The sequence below is a fragment of the Ursus americanus genome, chromosome 8 (genome assembly GCF_024610735.1).
Source record: "Ursus americanus isolate L20-20 chromosome 8, mUrsAme1.1.p, whole genome shotgun sequence".
Lineage (NCBI taxonomy): Eukaryota > Metazoa > Chordata > Mammalia > Carnivora > Ursidae > Ursus > Ursus americanus.
In genome coordinates this window covers 23,266,116-23,285,462 of record NC_142134.1, presented here as the reverse complement: position 1 = coordinate 23,285,462, position 19,347 = coordinate 23,266,116, and the positions used below count along the sequence as shown (strand labels likewise).

Here is a 19,347-nt window from a genome sequence, read left to right as displayed (position 1 = left end):
TAAGAGTTTAGCTTCATTCTCTTACTTCGCTCTCACTCCCGGTTTTCCTCCAGGGCTCCAACTTGTGTGTAAAACCTCGAGCTGGGGGAGAGGAAGAAGACGGTGGGAATTGTCTCCATGATAGCAAAAGCAGTTCGGGTTCAGACAAAAAAATGAATCAATAAGTAAATTAAGAGTTTGGGGGTCAAGAGATGGCGGGTCCCGGGATGCGAGGCGCTGTGAGCTCCCACCTGCTCCGAGGAGTCGGCAAAGTCCTTTAGCTAGTGCTTAGAGAGGGGGAAGGGAGCCGGCGGGCCGGGAAGAAGGAGGCTTAATCCACCGTGCTGGGCTCTCGGTTTAACCTCCAGATTCCATTCATTATTCATCCGGCTGCGGGAATAAGAGTTCACCTGCTCCGCCGCAAATCAGAGCCGTAGCGGCGGCGGGCGCAGGGCGGGGCGGGGTGGCTTGAAGGTGCAGAGGTGGGGCGCCGGCCTGGGGGCGGCGGGAGGCCAGGCAGAGGACAAAGCCCTGCCTTGGATCGACCTCCAGCCATCAGAGCAGCTGCCTTTTCTTGCTAGTTTCCATGGAGGAAGTGGCGTGGCCTTGAGGTCCACGCACAGTACTGGGGACTTTACCGTGGGTAAAGTTACCGCCTGCCTGCACCCTCCCAGGAAGTAAGTCAAGTACTTTCTCCAGGAAAAGCACGTCCGGGGCCTGTGCAGCCTTCTCCAAATGGGTCATAACCTGTAGAAATATGTCTGTATTGTACGTGTGCGTGTGTGTGCATACTTTAAAAAATAAAACTTATAGAGCTTAATTATAATGATAAATCGGATGGGAGGGTTAACCCAGGCCACCTAAATCTGAATTTGAGACTTAGAAATATTACGTTTTCACTTGGTGGTGGCAGTTTCTTATTTAGAATCATATACCAGCAACACGGGAAATGTGCTCTCTCTCCCTGATAGCTCACCAGGGGGCAGTTGGAATGATGCAGTTTTTCAGAACCAAATCTCTTGAAATTACAAAAGCCATTATTAAGAGCCTGCAGGGTTCGCTCTTTGGAAGATTGGTTGGTACAATGGGCAAAGTTTAAGAACATCCAAAGTCTTTTGATAGGGGAGGAGGAGGGCAGGTCACCAGGGGCGCTATTCTTCCAAAGATTCTTTGGAAACTTTGCTTCTTACTGTTTCACCCCACCTTCAGGGCATTCTAGAATCCTGTCAAAAATTGGATTGCTACATGTCTGAGAGTTCTCATCCAACTCAGAATGGTCCTTATCTAAAAATGAACGAATCAATGTGGACATTTATTGAGCACATGTTATTTGGCTTCTATTATGCCAAGCACTTTACAGACATTATCTCATTTAATTAAATTAATTAAGTGATATCAGGCCCACAGACAAAAAATCAGCTGTCATCTGATGAGACCTTTGATTTGGTTCTGCCAGGGTTTTCTTTTTCTCTTAAAAATAAGGGCATTGAAGTCAAGAATGAAAAACTTAAGGATCTTACTGATTTCCTCAAGTTTTTATTATAGTCTTGGCAATGGTTTTTAGAAATGGAAAAGAAGCATTTACGTGTGTACTTCTCATGGCGTGACATACACTTTGATACTTTTGCTGACCAAGCCATGGCAGAATTTGTGTTTTCCTCTTAGTGCTCAGAGATCATCTCATACATGCTTCTAGAACACCGGGTAGTAATTCTACAATTACATTGATAAAGGTATAGTTTCCATCTTCCTCATGTAGCTGTGTGCTCACTAAGGGCTTAGGATGGCTCCTAATTATTCTTACCTCTCCACATCACCTCCTAGTACACACTAGGTGCTAGAAAATATTGGTCAGATGAATGAGTATTGCCTAATCACAGTCTTTTGAACTAAGCTTACACTGGCTCTGAGATAAACTGCTGTATGACCTCGAATGAACCACCTAAGTTCTTTGGCCTGTGGTTCTGTCATTTACCAAATGCGGAAGTCGGCTGGCTAGGTGATAGCTGTAAGATGCTTTTGCTAATCGTCCAGCAGAGGGGAAAAGATCAACATTTGCTGCCTTATTTGTGGTCAGTTGCAACTTTCTGGTTCTGAATTTTATGTTAGTTATTAAAAGAAAAATGAATTTTTACAAGCAAATCATTGGCAGTGTTATTTTATACTGTCTTGTATTGCCGAGCTGACAAATCTCTATGATTTGAGAACTGCATGAAATCAAGAAGTCACAGAGAAACTTCTAGCAAACATGACTGCTTTCTGAATCAGACCAGCTTTGCCGTGACATTTTCTGGAGAAGCATATTTTGAATTGTGTTCACCTGTGGAAATCCTGTGAAGTAACACTAGGTAGAACATGGTGGCTTGTAGATAGGAAAAGATGATTGAACTGAAGGTTGAGAGAATTGAGTTCTTGTCTGTGTCCTGTAACTCCCCATGTGGCTTAGTCAATCCCACAATCTTCCAGACTTTTCCTATAAACGAATGCCATTAACAGAATACGTTGGAAAAGATCATTTGATAGACAATGTGTTGTATTTTGGGTGAATCAGCATATTTGGTTCTACTCTTGGCTGGAGAGTTCCTTCTGTGTAAGATTTAATCTTTAAAAACCAAAGTGAATAAAGAGAAGACATTGGCTGGGGAAAATAGCCCATCTCTTCATTCTTTCATTCCGCAAATCTTTATTGAGAGCTTATGTGTATGGTTATGTCTGGTAGGGGAAATACAAATATATAAAAAGCATACTACCTGTGCTGAAGAGGTTTGCATACCCAGTAATTGTTGATATCAGTAAAGTAGAAGTAGGGATACGTGAACATTGGTCCTTGGTGGGTTTCCCAATATTGAATAATTGCACTTTTGCATCTTTTGGCTTTTGTAACTACCTGCTAGTGAAAATAAAGAGGTGTATTGTCCTAGGCTGTTTCCATTTCTGTTCTCCTCTAGGGATTGGATCCTGCGTATACATTGTTTAGTGAGGCCAGAGCCATCCACATTCACTGTTAGGGACTCGAGTGACAGTATCCCTCAATTTCACTCAGACACAAGTAGTCATAAATACCCTCCACCACATGGCTCAGGAGAAGGGAGGACAGCACCACATGGCAAAGTTGGAGTTGTGTGCCAAATCTTACAGTAGTTCAAAAACAGTTGGCCCATGTTCATTTTAACTACTCTATTAATTGATCTGAATCCTGGTTTACAATAATCAGGACATGAGCTGTCCCGTCAGTCCAGAAAATGATTCCTATTTTAACTGTTCCATGGTGTAAAAGCCATATGCTGAATTATAACACAACATAAAGCTTGAACATTTTAAATGCTAACTGGTGGCTGCTTGTTTCTAATGAGTCATATTTTTGTGATACCATGCTCTCCAAATCTCTTCATCTCTAATGGCCATACATACCACTCTATCTTTGAGCTAATGGGCCTGATGTTTTGCAGCTCTTGGATTTAACTTATCTAATTTATTCAGTTTACCAGGTATAGTTTCTGTAGTGAATAGTTTCTGGGTGTGAGTACTGGTGCAAATTAGATTTCAAACTTTCTCTGAAAACTTTAGATTTCATGCAGGTATCTCATAAAGGAGCATATGATAATGTGAAAAAGAGCTTAGTCACCATACAGCACATCCCCAGTTTTTGATGCAATGTTCCATCATTCATTATTTGCGTATAACACCCAGTGCACCATGCAATATGTGCCCTTCTTAATACCCATCACCGGCCTACTAATATAAAAAAATTAAAATTATAATTATAAAAAATAAATAAATAAAACTGATATGTTAATCTAAAAAAAAGGAAAAAAGCTTAAAAATAGGCACTTACTTAGTTAAATGATTATGAAGTAATATTTTGCCTATGTGACCGGCAAGACAGGAGTCAGCCGCGTGCAGGAAGGTCTGGGGATCTAGGCTTCCTTCTCGGCACTGTATGTGATCGCTTCACCCTGCAAAATTTTCTGCACTTTTCTCACAGAGTGTTGGAATTTAAATTACCCAGTATCTCAATTGTATTCTACGCCTTAAAACTGGCGAAGTTCTTGGTCAGAGAATTCTAGCTTTTCTTGTCTCTTATTTTTCCTGTTTTCTCTTGAAGAAGTCCTGTTTCTTTTTCCAGATCCTCACCATCTGTCAGAATTCACCTTGAGCTGGAGTTTCCTTTATAACGCAAATAAAGGCATAAATCTAAAGCTCTGATAGAGCCGTACTCCTTTAGGAGAAAAAGCAATGAGTGGAGAGAGCAACTTTGTTGTCCATATCCTGTGAGTGGATCAGTTGGTGGAAAGCCCTCTGCTCTAGTGCGGAACCAGAAGCCGCACCCAGTACCCCCTGCCAACAGACCTCCAACTTCCTCTGCCAGTGGGTGTGAGAAGTGTGCTAGTGTGGGAGAAATATGCTTGCTTTGGAGGACCGCATCTGGCACTGGGTGGTGATAAATGTTTGATAGGACTGGGCATCACACTGGAATGCTATATTTTCTCAAGAGAGTAGAAATGAGGTTTTGGAAGCCGTGTTACTGGAGACTCATTTGTGCAGCTGCCTTCCGGGTAGAGCTGTACCGTTTTAGGAAAGCCCTCAGAGGGCAAAGCTTATTTCTTTTGGAATTGTACGTCATAGAGCGACCCAAACTGAGTTATTTCCTTTTCCTAATGATGGAATTTATCAGCAGTTACATACCATTTTGACTTGAGTCTCTAGCAGATGCTTGGCTTAACCAGTGTATTATGTGGCGCCACACTCGATGCTTTGTATTTTTTATGTTACAGTGGGTTTATAACATCTATCTAACTTTCCAGGAATGAGTTTTGATGTGGGTAGTTGGATATTTCTTAAGTGACTTCATTCCTTTTGGAGCTTTGAAAAGATATTGGCTTTTGGAAGGCATTGCTAGGTAGGAGGGCAGTAAAATGATTTGAAGATGGTCTTATTCTAAAGGTTAAATTTTGTTTGTTTATTCTAAAGTTTGAATTTTGTTAAATTGTACCTCAGTGATGCTCTTTCTGTACATTTTTTAAACATCAGAAGTCATTAAATATGTCCATTTAAATAATTTAGAAATTGAATTTTGTTGATATATACTTATTTGAGTTTTATATGATTATTTTACGTATATGCATATATATGATTATTATATATTTATATACATACATATCTCTCTTACGACATACCATAGACTGAAATACTAAGTCTTTGTTTCTCGAAGAGACATAAGTGAGTTAAGAAGAATTTTCTCCCAAGGTTTTATCTCAAGTTATTCTTGTTTGAATGTCAAGGATGCATAAGTCATTCCAATAAATTTGCTCATAGAGATCTTTGATTCAAACCCCAAGTGTAAATAGCCATCTCATTTCTTTGAAGATTATTCTTGATTCCATGATTGGTGGATGAGGCAGACTGGTTCTTTCCGAGATGTTAATAGTTTTGAGAATTCACGAATGATCTGTTGGAGGCCAAGCACCGCAGTAAAGTGTGTCCTTCCCTCTTTGGACACCAAGTGTGGCGTGTTGTCAAGATGTGCAGCTGCCGTGGTGTGTGTCTGCTATTCCAGTCTGTTTTGTAGGTGCAGTTGCTGGGAGAGTAGCTGTTAGCACACTACGTACATCAAAGATTGGTTGAATGCGTTTGTTTTTTAAAATTAGGATTGCAATTTTACATTGTTTTCAAATATAACACTTTCCAAGATTTATTTTATGATATGCTAGTTATTCAGAAAATATAGGCTGTCCCATTCACATTTAACCTTCTGTTCTATTTCAAAGCAAATCATCTGTTGTTTTTTGTTTGGTGCCTAATGAATGGAAAACAGAAAGATGTATCAATTCATAACCAGCCTATTAAAGAAAAATTGAGCGAAAAGAGGGTGAAAAGAATATTGGAGTTCAAGAGCTCAATAGAAGAGTTCTTTCCAAGTAACTACAGTCTGCACTTCTCTCTATAAAATGTAACATCCCTAAAAAGGAAAGGCAAGAAATAGATGATCATGCCGATACCTAATCAGATGCCTACTATGTGAAGAGTTAGGGAAACCAAAGAAGGAGAAGCAGTCCCTCTGGCAAGAGTCCATGTGGACACTGGAGCGGGGTAGATGCAGCAGTTCCACAGGCTTAGCAAGGGTGCTGCCGGGAAGTACCTGAGAATGAATTCACAAATGGATGATGCAGGCACCGAGTGCTGTGAAGGCGAAGGGGAAAGGGCATATTCCTGTGGGCTGGAAAACTACCTGAAGGAGATGGGATCAAATTTAAGGAACTTGAAAAGACCCAGTGTGTCTCCTGCAGAAAACAAAAATGAGCAAAGGCCTGGAGATACGGAAGTATTATCACCAGATTCTAAGTTGGCCTCTTGGGTCAGACTGGAGAATTTTTGTAAGGAAAGAGTGGCAGAGAAGCCTGGATAAGTAAATTGGGACGAGATGATTGAGGCTTTGCTGATTTATCACATAGAAAAACACACACTGTATACATAGCATGCCATTATAAATACGTTTATTTTAAAATTCAAATAATAAGTTTTAGTGATGCTTTCCTGTTGTTGTGTTGTATGGGGTTATTTCCTCAGGGGCAGAATGCTCAAGCTTTTCAGATTTTGTAAAAGGCACAATTTCCTGACTATGATGCATGTAGATGGAGTTTTCGCCGAAGTCGGCTGGGGCAGTACCTGTTGGTCTATTTTGCATTCCTTTTAATTCTTGTTTTGTTTTTCCCTGCAGGTGCTTGTGTCTATCAGGGTTCCCTGTTGGCGGTAGGTCATCCTTCATATATTTGGTTTATTTCTTTTGAATGTAAATGCATGATTGAGGTTGCTGAGTGAGTGAGGTGACCCTGTTGTTGTAAAAATATGTTTATTTTCCTTCACAGTTTGAGGATTATCCCTCATCTTGGCACAATCATGCTCAATTACTTAATACCTTTTCCAGAGCAAATCAGTTCCATTCGAATACTCAGGTATTGGAGAAGAAGTTCAAACACCCAACACGATTTTCATTCCATGGCTGCCCTTTGTGTTCTTTCAATCAGAAAGAAAATTAGATCCCATTCTCCCATCAGATATGAACTAGCGCATACTTTATCTTCCCGTCGCATTTGCTTCTTCCTTTGAACCCCCCCCCCCCCAAAAAAGAAAAGTACAATGATTAAATTGAAGTACAGTGTGGAGGATTCCTGACTGTTGCTTTGAATTATGGCTTTAAGTCTTGATAAATAACAAGCAAATTAACATTTTATCTCTGAACTTTTGCCATGTAGGGTAGAGTTGATTTTGAATTTAATGTCATCATGACTTGGGGGAAAAGCTGATGCAAGTCTCATGCATTTCTTTTCATTAATAATGTACTATGGTGCATAACAGTGTGTTAAACCTTATTGAAAAGACGGTCTGCACTCCATCAACTCTAATAAATGGTGTGACAAGTCATTCTTCACCACTTTTTTATTTTGGTTTAATAAACGCTATAATAAAAACAGGACTGAAATGGTTGGAGAAGGTTTGCTCATTTACATCACAACCTGCTATTGACGTGTGCGATATTAATAAGTCATCTTGGATTATCCTCGTGGTGTTGAAATAGATGAGAAATATCTGAAATATCCAACAGTCTAGATAATTGTAGATGTTCACAGTAATATTCTTGATTTTGAACTTTATGTAATATAGTTACTGCTCTGGAGATTTATGTTTTTTTCCCCTCATATTTTTCTTTTTTTTTTTTTTTTAAAGATTTTATTTATTTATTTGACAGAGATAGAGACAGCCAGCGAGAGAGGGAACACAAGCAGGGGGAGTGGGAGAGGAAGAAGCAGGCTCATAGCGGAGGAGCCCGATGTGGGACTCGATCCCAGAACGCTGGGATCATGCCCTGAGCTGAAGGCAGACGCTTAACCGCTGTGCCACCCAGGCGCCCCCCCCATATTTTTCTATTAAAGAATCAGGAGAAAGCCATTTTCCTTTTCTTTCTCATTCCATGCCCTTCAAAGCCTACTTTTCCTTGTGTTTCTTCTTTAATACATTTTCGGAATCATTAAAAATCAAAGTGCTATAAAATACATCACCAGTTTTGGGGAACTGGAGTAGATATTATAGACAAGTCAGTTATCCCTGTGAATATGAAGAGAATTGCTTACTGTATACATGCTTCATAATCTTTAAATATATTTGCATAGCTATTGATCTATCCGATACAATAGACGAGTGAAATAAGCAGACCACGTATTATTTTATACCTTCCCCCCTTTTAATGAAGAACCAAGGATGAGAGAGGTTTTAAGAGATTTGCTAAAGGTAAATTGACCATTAAGGGATCGACCAGAACAAGCCAACCTGTCTTCTTTCCGTTGTTCCCCGTATCTGAAGGAAAGTGGCTAGCCTGTCTTCTATATTTGGTGTTGCTCTGTGTGTGCATTCGAATATAAAAGCATCAAGTACTTGGAGAGGGCAGTACCATCCAGTTCAAGGAGAGACCGTCTGGTCAATTTGCACTTAACAGGTGACCTTGCTCTCTTCGGTTGCATGCCTTGGCTCCTTCCAGGACTATGGCTGCTCAGGGCTCGTGGGCTGCGCCGTGGTGCCCCAGTGCACTCCTCATCCCCACCAGTTGGCTTCTTTGCTTACCAAGACTCAGCCATGTGTGTTCCTAAGCCTCCTCAAGCCCAATGTACTTATTATTGTAATTATGCAATTCAGTTAGAAAGACAATACATTTATTACAATAATAGAGGTTATTATTAAACAAGTGTTTATTGAGTAACAACCGTGGACAGCTGTGGAATTCAAGGCACCGGGAATGCATCAGTGAACAGACAGACACAATCCTTGCCCTCATGAAGCTTGAATTCTAATGAGTAAAATATGTAGAATGTCAGGAAGCACTGTGGAGGATAACAACAGGGGAGTAGGGACATAGAAAATACCAAATAGAGGATGAGGGTGGCTCCTGCAAAGAGGGTGACAGGGACGGCCTCCCAGAGAGGGCGACCTATGAGCAAAGACTGAAAGTGGCCATTCTCAGAGCTAGTCTCCCTGGATATCCAGGGAAATAGAATTCCAGAGAAGGGGAAGAGCAATGGTAAAGTCTGAAGCAGGAGCCTGCTTAGCCATTTGAAGAAGTGCACGGAGGTCAGAGTGGCTGCAGTGCACGATCCAGGGGCAGGATGAGGTCAGACAGGTGGGGAGGAGCCTTGTATGGACTTGAGCTTGTCCTCTCAGTAGGTGTATCGCCACTGGAGGAGCTACCGCAGAGGAATGACAACATCTGACTTATAGTTTAATTAAACTGCTGAAATGTGACTGTGAAAAGAAATAACATTCTTGTTTCTAAGGGAACTATGGTGAATACTTTAAAAAGACTCATAGAGGTGAGTCACTAAAAATTTGCTGTCAGATTAAGTGTAAGAGAAACAACTATAAAAGATTGGGGAAAAACACAGAAATCCGGGGAGATTCTGCATTTGGATTTATTTGCAACCATTTTAAGTTTTTTTTTTTTCCATTTTAAGGAACTTTAAACTGGAAATCGTAGATGATACATTGTAGGCATAGTTAATTGTCTGCGTAGTTAATACTGTTCTCTCTCTACCTGCTCTGCTCTTGGAGAAAGGCACCGAATGAAATTAAATGAATGTACATTTTTGCATTTTGAATTAAAATAGAGAGTTTAAGAACATTTAGATACTATTCTGGGATTTTCTGATTAACAACCCTTAGGTGAGAGGGTTTCTATGGTAAGAGGCTTCATGGCAGGGTGCGTTGGCTCTGAGGATGGTGGTGGGATGTCCCTGTCCTAAACCCTGTAAATTCTACCCACATGCATTTTAGAGCTTGAAGTGACTTCAGAGATCATGTAGTCCAAATTCTCCGTGTCATAGGTGAGAAAACTGGGGCAAGGGATGTGAAGTTCTTGAACTTAATCCAATTCTCAGGTGAGTAACCAGAAGTGGTGAGTGGGTCCGGTTGAAAACAGCAAAGCATCAGCTTTACCCGGAAGAATTCCATAAAATGTATCTAGCAAATGAGAACACAGATGTAGGTCCTGGCTGCTAGCTGCTAACTCTCAGCCTGTCTTGTGAGGATTTCTCCCACTGATACTGCTCCAGTCTCATCCCTTGTTGCCTGGGAAGCTGTCAGATATAGTGGAGCATTCATGATGCTTGTCACCGACAGTCCTCGTTTTGATTCTTCCTCCTCCGCCACAAACCAGCTCTGTGACCTAGAGCAAGTTACATAACCTTCCTGAATCTCTATTACCTCCTGTGTGAAATGGGGACAAATAGAGCCTCTCACGAGGGATTTTTGTAGAGTAAAGCAGACAATGTGGGGAGGATGCCCAGGTGCTGTGCCTGGCATGTGCTTTTCTGCCACAACAAAATTTCTCTTTACCAAGCGAGAAGAACAAGAGGAAGTTATTAAGCACCTACTATGTTTTTCATACTGTCAGCAATCCCAGGAAATAAGTGTTGTCTTTACAGATAAGGAAACCGAGGTTCAGAAAATCTAAGTCACTTGTCCAGAAATTATACAGGTGGTCAGTGCTAGAAGGAGAGAGCATTCGGACCCAGTTCTGACTCACTGAGCAGCCTATTTCTCTCAGCCAAGCCGGTCTGCCTGTTGTCTCTGAACTCAACTGGCTTACTTCACCTTCAGTTCTATATGTCCACCCCCTCTCTGCTGCACCTGCCATGCAGTTGTCTCTGCCAGTCTCTGTCCTGACCTCCTGTGAAAGCCAGCTGTCCCTGGCTAACCCCTTCCCATTTAACTGAGGCTCTCCTACCCTGGTGTCTATTAGATCCACCACATGATGCAAGAAATGTTTGGAGGCGGCCATTTCATCTTAAAAATCTATGTATGCTATATTTTACACACACATGTACACATGCACACATATACACACCCAACAATGTGTTGTGTCTCCCAACTTTGACAGCTGTATGGACTTGTGATTTGGTTCTAAGCCACATGTGGCCATCTCTCAGTTATGTACTGGTTCAGCTGTCTCTCTTACCCTTTCTTTAACACTGTCTTCCCTACTTTCCTCTTTTTTCCTTTCCTCAGGTCAAAAATTAACAGAAGGGAGTCAGAATACCCGGGAAGGTCCTATACTTTGAGAAACACTGAATAATCTATTTTGGGGTGTGTTTCATACCCCACAATACCCCTGTACCCCTGAACTCTCAGGGCTTCCTCTAAAATCAGCCCTTGTGAGAGAGCATGACCATGTTAAATCAAGAATCTATCAGGAGGAAACCACCTAGTTCATATGTTAAACTGTGACAGGGGCATTGAGTATGAGGGTAAAAATAAATTTTTATATCAATATTTTCACTTATGTTCACTATATTGAGTAAAAAGAATTTAACTTTCTTTTGGCATCACTACAAGTAAACAATTCTCCTTTATTAGGTTTTTCCCTAGGGGTAGATAGTTGGACTCTTAACCTCAGTTTTTACATCTGTAAAATGGAGATGAACTATTTACTTCACTGCGTTGTTGTAAAGTTAAAGGAGATCACATGAAGCGCTTGGCTCTGTGCTTGTGACCTGCCATACTCAATGAAGGTTAGCTGTTGTTATTGTTCCCATAAGCATTTGTGATTGGAAGAGTTGCACAAAGCTATTCTTCTTCCCTAGATCAAAAATGTTAAGTGTTGAAATTTTCCTACTTGGAATACTTTTGCTCACAAATGCTGACAAAGTAAATTATGAGACACTAAATTTTAACACATTTGAAAGAAAGAAAATAAATTCAGGGGTAATTAAAAATGGCCACTATATAGTATGACACAGTAGAAAGATCTAGACTTTGGAGTTTGAATCCTGGTACTGCTACATACCTGCTGTGTGGCCTCAAGTATGATATTTTATATAGCTGAGTCTCAATTTCATCTTCTATATAATGAGGATTGTGATTCTCATAGGGTTGATGTGAGGAGTAACTGAGAGCATGCTTGTGAAAGAACCCAGAACTGTGGTTGGCAAGATACTGGCACTCACATCATCTAGGTGGCAAAAAATGTCAGAGTGGAAATGACTGGTGATAGAGGCCAGGGTCTTGGTTTGGGTCCTGGCTCTGTAATTACTAGCTATGTGGCATTGGGTGAGTCAGTTGAATGAAATGAGCTTTCAGTTTCTAAATTTATAAAACGAGAGTGTTAGATCCTCTCCAAGATTCCTTAGCTAAGTGCTATCCAATAGAAATTTCTGTGCTGTTGGAAATGTTCCACAGATACACCGTCCAATATGGTGGCCATGAACCACATGTGGTTATGGAGTACTTGAAATGTGGCTGGTGACACTGGGGGACTAAATTTTAAATTTTTCTTAATGCAAATTAATTAAAAAAAATAAAAATATAAATAGCCTCATATGGCTTGTGGCCACTGTATTCTACCATGCAGCTCTAGAGCTTTAAAATTCCTAACATCCTATGGTACTTAAGCTTGAATTATAGTCTCATGTATTGTTCTCACCCCAGGTGAAGGCTCACTGTAGTGTTGTTAGCAGTTGTGAAGGAGGTCACAAGAAATTTGTTATAGTACCCGAGGTTGCTCGTTGTTTATTTAATTTGAACAGTTTCAAGGTCATCTTAGTGACAGCACTACTTTCCCCATTTTGTTTCATATGCTTTCTTGAATGAAAGGAAAGGGGTGGAGTTACAGCTGAGCCCTCGCCTGCAATCTGTCTTACATATTCCATTAAAAATTTGTTTTCAGCTTAATTTAAAACATAATTAACAAATGAAAATTGTATGTATTTCAGATGTACTACTTAATGATAGGATATATGTATATATTGTGAAAAAATCACCACAGTCACACTATTAACTTACCTATCACCTCACTTAGTTATATTTTCTTTCTTTCTTGGTGGTGGTGAGAACACTTAATATCTACCCTCCCAACATGAGCACTGGGTGTTATATGTACGTGATGAATCACTAAATTCTGTGCTTGAAACCAGTACTACACTATATGTTAACTAACTGGAATTTAGATAAAAACTTGAAACTAAAATATATAGAGATATTTATATCTATATATTTACCTTCCTAGCAAATTTCAAGTATACAATACAGTATTATTCACTATAGTCACATTGTTATTCATTAGATCTCCAGAATTTATTCCTCTCGCTTGCATAATTGCCCCAGCCCCTGGGCACCACATTCTCCCCTCCGCTCTATGACTATTTTAGATTCCATATATAAATGAGATTGTGCAGTATTTGTGTTTCTGCATCTGACTTACTTCACTCAGCGTAATGTTTTCCAGGCCCACCTGTGGTGTTGCAAATGGCAGGATTTCCTACTGACTTAAGGCTAAATAATATTTTATTGGACATGTACACCATCTTTTCTTTATCCATTACCGGTTGATGGATATTTAGGTTGTTTCTATATGTTGGCTATTATGAATAATGCTGAAATGAAACATAGGAGTGAAGATATCTCTTCAAGATCCTGATTTCATTTCCTTGGCTATATACCCAGAGGTAGGATTGCTGGATCATCAGGTAATTCTATTTTAAATATTTTTGAGGAAGCTCCATACTGTTTTCCGTAATAGTTGTAGCAATTTATATCCTCACCAACAGTGTACAAGGGTTCCCTTTTTCCCACATCCTTGGCAACACTTGTTATCTTGTCTTTTTGATAATAGCTATCTTAACAGATATGAGATAGTATCTCACTGAGGTTTTTGATTTGTATCCAGTAAAATTTTTACAAAATAATTTTGGTGTTTTGTCAAAGTCTGCTATACTTGGGGCATTATCCACTGTTTATACTGTGACAGAGAAACACTGAGAACTTTGGGTCTAATCTGTAGGCCTTGTTTATTAAGGCTAAGAAGGATAAAGGAAGACAATTGGAGTTCTTCAGTGCTAGTCGCCTTTTTAAAACAATCAGTGTGCTATACCACTGCTTTCTTTTATTTGAAACTGTAACACAAGAGAGATAGCCCTATAGAAATGAACATGTCTCAGGCTTGCATTTGTGCTGGTATTTATCAACATGCTCAAGAGACTTTATGAAGAAGAGAAATGAAGAAAATTTGGAAGCTTCCCCTATCAAGTGCTTGGAGTCCCCCTAAACTTTTAGTGAATCTCGGCCAGTGGCTACTATTAAATACTCTGAACTTTGTAGCAGTCAGGGGGAATACTTGGCATCCTGTGGATACACTCAGAGGGGAAGCAATAAAAGCAGTCATTCCTTAATTTCCCTTAAGAGTACTATTGGGTATTATAGGATATTGTTGTTTTTTGTTATAGCTTAACAAGAATTCAACATTTTTAAGTGCCTCTGGTCCATCTTCATTTATTTTTAAATACTGAGTAATATGTTTTTAAGTGGGAAAGCTACTCTTATTAAAATGTACTTATTCTGGGATAAAACCTTAATGTATTTTTGCAGAAAACCGGTAGCACATCATCACGGTGCTGGGCGCTGCAATAAATTTCCTTTAACTAGAGGTATTTGAGTCAAGACGGGACAGCCAGCACCAGAAATGAGAGTGTTGGCTGGGTCTAGATGGCTTCCAATTTGGGGTCTTACTTGTATGGATTGAAGGTTAGAGCTGTGCACTTCTGATTAAGGAAACTGTTAGGGTGAGAAAACCTCCTGACTCCAGGGTGCAGTGAAGGCTTTCTCCCTATGCGTTTCTTTAGGAAAGGGAGGGATTTGGTACCCTTGGGTACCAGGTGGTGAGCACTGGGCTCTAGGTGCCTCAGGTGATTCTTTTGCCTTGCTGGGTTTTTCTAAACTGTCCATTGTAATCAGATGTGCTAGTTTCCTATCTGAGAAGTTATATCTTCTTAAAATATTGTGTGAGAGGAATAATATAAGAGACTTTGTACTTTTGTTGATGAATAATCCATATGCATTTCCAGTCTTATTCATAGTCTTGTGGTAGGAACAGATGTTTTAAGTTAACAAACACATTTCTTACGCTTTGTTTTGAATTGAGAAGATACAGCTGAGCTTAGCAGCCATATTAATTTGTTCAAACAATGCTATATGTGATCATATATCTCAATTTTCTGGTCAGAGCACACACTCTCCCCACCTTTTTTTTTTTTAAAGTTTTTATCATCTTTGCTTTAAATTGCCTTATAACCTAATACCTCATTTTGATTTTCTTTCTCTGTTTGTCTGTTTATAACTACAAAATATATACACATACATACTTATTTTATGCACAGTACATTTATGTATGCATATGTACATATCCCCTAGGAAAGAACTGTCACTCATTTATGATACCTTATGGTATTATCTTGTCATCCTTTGCTTACTTTTTAATGCCCTCTGCTTACTAAGGGAAAAGACTATGTATAAATATCAAATGACAATCATGAGTTAAGCCAGCTTATGTTTTTTGGTATTTGAATGGCAAATGTCTAAAGAAAAGTTGGCTTTAAAAATTTCATATGGATGGCATTTTGCTTTGGGAGAGGAAGGGACACTTAAATATAAATGGCACAAGAGAGTTTTGTAAAAAATCTGAGCAGTTTTATGTAAAATAAGTGCATTGCCTCTGGTGTGCCAGCTAAGTTCTTTTTTAGCAATGATTTCTTAGGCTCCCAGAGTTTATAAACTAAATGAAAGGAAGGAGGAAAAGGAAACGCTTTCACAGTAAGAAAGTTCATTGTTACACCCAGGAGACCCTTGAGTTGGGGCCATGACCTGTGAGTTCTTTCCTGACAGCTCCCAAGATTGGTTATTTATTAAATTTATGTCATTCCTTTCTTCCAAAGCGAAATTGAATGGTGGGGGAGGGGTTGGGAGAGGAGGGTGTCTACACTGGAGAGCAGATTTTGTAGTTCCTTATACCTCACATTCCTGAAATGGTTCTGTAAGTGTGAGCAAGAGAGAATTATTAACAGAAATAGATACTTATTCTTTGGTGCTCTTACTATACTGAGTTTCCCTGTAATCCAGAAGGATCTTGGACTAAGATGAGAGAACAGACACAGAGGGAACCCTAACCTGCAATTAGTGGCGAGAAGAAAGTTCTTCCTCCTGTATTTGCCATTGGTGGATGTAATAGGAGTGATCCAACTGGATTTCAGATATTTATTGACCAGCTTCCATATGCTAGAAGACATGAGTTATGTCCCTAGGTCATGTAGTAGCAAACCTTAGGTTGCCTGCTCGCTAGCCCCTTTTCTCTGTTGCCAAAATCCTAATTTTTTTCCAGTCCTCACCACTTCCCCACAAGACTTGTGTAAATCCTAGTTGTAAGCAACTTAGGAAATATATGTTCCTCTGCCAGGATTGGTTTAGGAGTGAGTTTATGGCCTAATTGTGGCCAATGAGATATTCATGGAAGTCTGCTAAGTTTTTGGTGCTTGAAAGAACCTCATAGATAGCACCCCTCTCCCCCCAGGTTCTGAACTAGTTGAGAAATAAAGAATAAATATAGACGTAAAAACATCACCTTTTTATTTTTTAATCAATGAAGCTAAGGTGGCAGATATAGCTTTGATTTTTCTTGACCAAATGGGCTCGCTGATTCTGAACCCCCAGATTCCAGCAGACTTATGCATTCACTGGCAGAACATTATTGAAGCAGCTTTCCCACGTAGGAAGGCTGCTCAGGTAAGAGTTACTGTTGGGAGAAGCAGAGGAAATCTTACGCTCTTGGGTGAAAGGTTTGCTCCCTAGAAGAGGAAGGGAGACAAATCCAAGTTAAGCATGCACAGTTACTCTTTTAAATTTATCAGTTAGCTAAGTCATACCATCTTCTCAAGGATAAGAAAGCAGTAGGGTTGTATGTTGTTATCCGTTCACAAGAAGAAAGCCTCTGGAGAAAGAATTCTCCATTAATGGGAGATTTTAAAACTTAGTGTTTGAACATTGGCAGGTGAGGATGCAGTCGCCGGAGCTGCCGCAACCATTTGTCAACCCAGCCAACACCTACAGGGTGATGGAAGAGAAGGCTGGAGAGAGTTTGGTTCCTCTAGGAGCTGGACTGTTGATCTGCTGACGTAACCAGCACAGGAACTGACCTTCCTGGGGAATTGTTATATAAGCCTAGAAATTCTTGAATTGTTTAAACCAGGATACATAGGATTTTATGTGACTGTAGCCAAAATCATTCTCTTCAATACCCCACCATCAAATAGTGAACTCAGTTCACAGCACGTTGGGTAAGTGTCAGTGAAGGAGCACAGCCACATGGTTAAGGGGAGGAGCTCTAGGTTCAGAGTTCTGGGTTTCAGGCTGAGCTCTTCACTGCTGTTTGACCTTGGACAAGCTGCTCACCTCATCCGTAAAATGGGGATGATAGTTTTGTGTATGTAAATAGAGCTGCTGCAAAGGTGATGAGATAATACCCGAAAGTACCTGGGACATAGTAAGTAGTAAGTACGTGCTAGCTGTTGAGAATATTGTTATTCTTGGTGGAAACCACTTTTGATCTTGGCCTTCAAATGTGGGTCAGTTTAGAACAGGAAGAGGTGAGGGAAAAGCTGTTAAGATAGAGGATCTGTATGAGTAAAGGCATGAGTAGTCCAGTTTGATTGACATGTGAGAAGTGATGGGGTGAAACAGGGAAAGGACTTTTAAACTCCAGATCACATAGGGCCTGGAAGAAGTCATTTGAATTACATTCTGTAGGCAGTTGGGGACCCTTTGAAATGGAAATTATTTGCTCATAAATTTTTTTTTTAAAGATTTTATTTTTATTTATTCGACAGAGATAGAGACAGCCAGCGAGAGAGGGAACACAAGCAGGGGGAGTGGGAGAGGAAGAAGCAGGCTCACAGCGGAGGAGCCTGATGTGGGGCTCGATCCCAGAACGCCGGGATCATGCCCTGAGCCGAAGGCAGACGCTTAACTGCTGTGCCACCCAGGCGCCCCTGCTCATAAATTCTAACTCTATCACTACAAACTGATGAGTGTGTTGTTGGAAGTGAGATATCATGGCACCTTCCTCTACAGTGTTCTTCCCTCTTCTCATTTTCACCAGGGTCCTCATGTTGCTTTGTAGGGCTTTGGAGAGGACATGAGGGTCTCCATGTAACCGATCATCATTGCTGAAAAAGAAAGATCAGTCTGCAGACATATTCCAACAGTGAGTCAGTAGTGTGAGGTTCATCATTAGTTCAGCAAAAATGGCTTCATCTGGTCTTATGCCAAGTAGAACGCCCTATTAATAGGCATTAATCCATTCCTTTAATGTCGATGTTCAGAATGATGCCCCCCAAGGTGATGGTATAATTGTTTTCCTTCCCCTTTAATCTAATTGGCATTTCTCATTTCTTCTTTATAATTTGCAAAGATTAAATTATGTTCCAGATAGTATTAGGATAAAGTACATTTTATTGCATTAAATTTTTTTTAATGGAAACCTGGTTATTTTATATATCCTACCCCAGATTTTGGACAACAGGAGCTTATTATCTTTTTGTTTGCTTTTAGAATGTTATCACATTTATCAATTTCTACATTTAAAAATGTGTTTTTTAACATAACATATATCAATTATATTTTAATAATAGAAATAAAAAGATTTTTTTTAAAATGTGTATTTTAGAAGAAAGATCATGTATGCTAAGATGCTTTAAGGACTAGAAGGACCTCTTAAAAAACATGGACTGCCAGAAAAGATTCTTAACAGTTTGAGGATTTAGGAGGAGAAGAGAGGAAGATGTTATGGGAATACGATAACTCAAGCGCATATGAAAAGGAGCAAAACTCATGTTAATGGGTGCTTTGGTTACCACTTTAGCAGAATGAATTAAGGTGTTGAAGACAAAAATCTTTTTATATTTCTTACTCTGTTTCACTGATGACTTGGAGGAAAAACCTCAATAATAACAGATAAATGTAAAGTATAATAAAAGAAATACTGTGAGCATCAAGGCGTGTGTATTCCTGTGAGGTGGTTTTATGCAAACTTATTAAGGTCAAGGATACTTACTCAGCAAGGGAGATTGTATCTTTATAACTAAGAATTCCATTTTTTTTTGGTACTAGACATAAATTATTGAGGTAGGAAGAAAACCATTAAAAAGGGTCAATAGTGTCTTTTTATAAATAGTGTGTTTTGAAAACCAAAGTACAAAACCCAGAATATCATTCCAACTTTTGAGACTGATAGCTTTCTTTTCTGATTTTTCTAAGGGAAAATGGCTGTATCACTTATTTATTATATGAAAAGTACTATAAATTTGTTCCAAAAGAAAAGCAACCAGACAAACATAAAATATAAAAGGCAAGGAAAAGGCACGGACACACCCTTTGAGAGGCTTTGCCTCCACCTTCCCCTGCACTTGACATTTGTACTTGCACCGCCTGATGCCAGTGCACTGTGCTTGATTATCTGCACGTCTGTGTCCCACTGAGGACGGAGATGGCACTGTACTCATT

The 19,347-nt window shown here is 39.7% G+C and overlaps 1 protein-coding gene across 2 annotated transcripts in view; it reads left to right on the top strand.

Moving 5' to 3' along the window:
* The window catches only part of FRAS1 (Fraser extracellular matrix complex subunit 1), a 413,106-nt gene that overhangs the window by 1,884 nt on the left and 391,875 nt on the right, over window positions 1-19,347 (top strand). For both annotated transcript variants that reach the window (XM_045790212.2, XM_045790198.2), the window contains exon 2: window positions 6,698-6,729. In XM_045790212.2, the coding sequence (XP_045646168.2) occupies window positions 6,698-6,729 (32 nt within the window). The remainder of the gene's footprint in view (window positions 1-6,697; window positions 6,730-19,347) is intronic.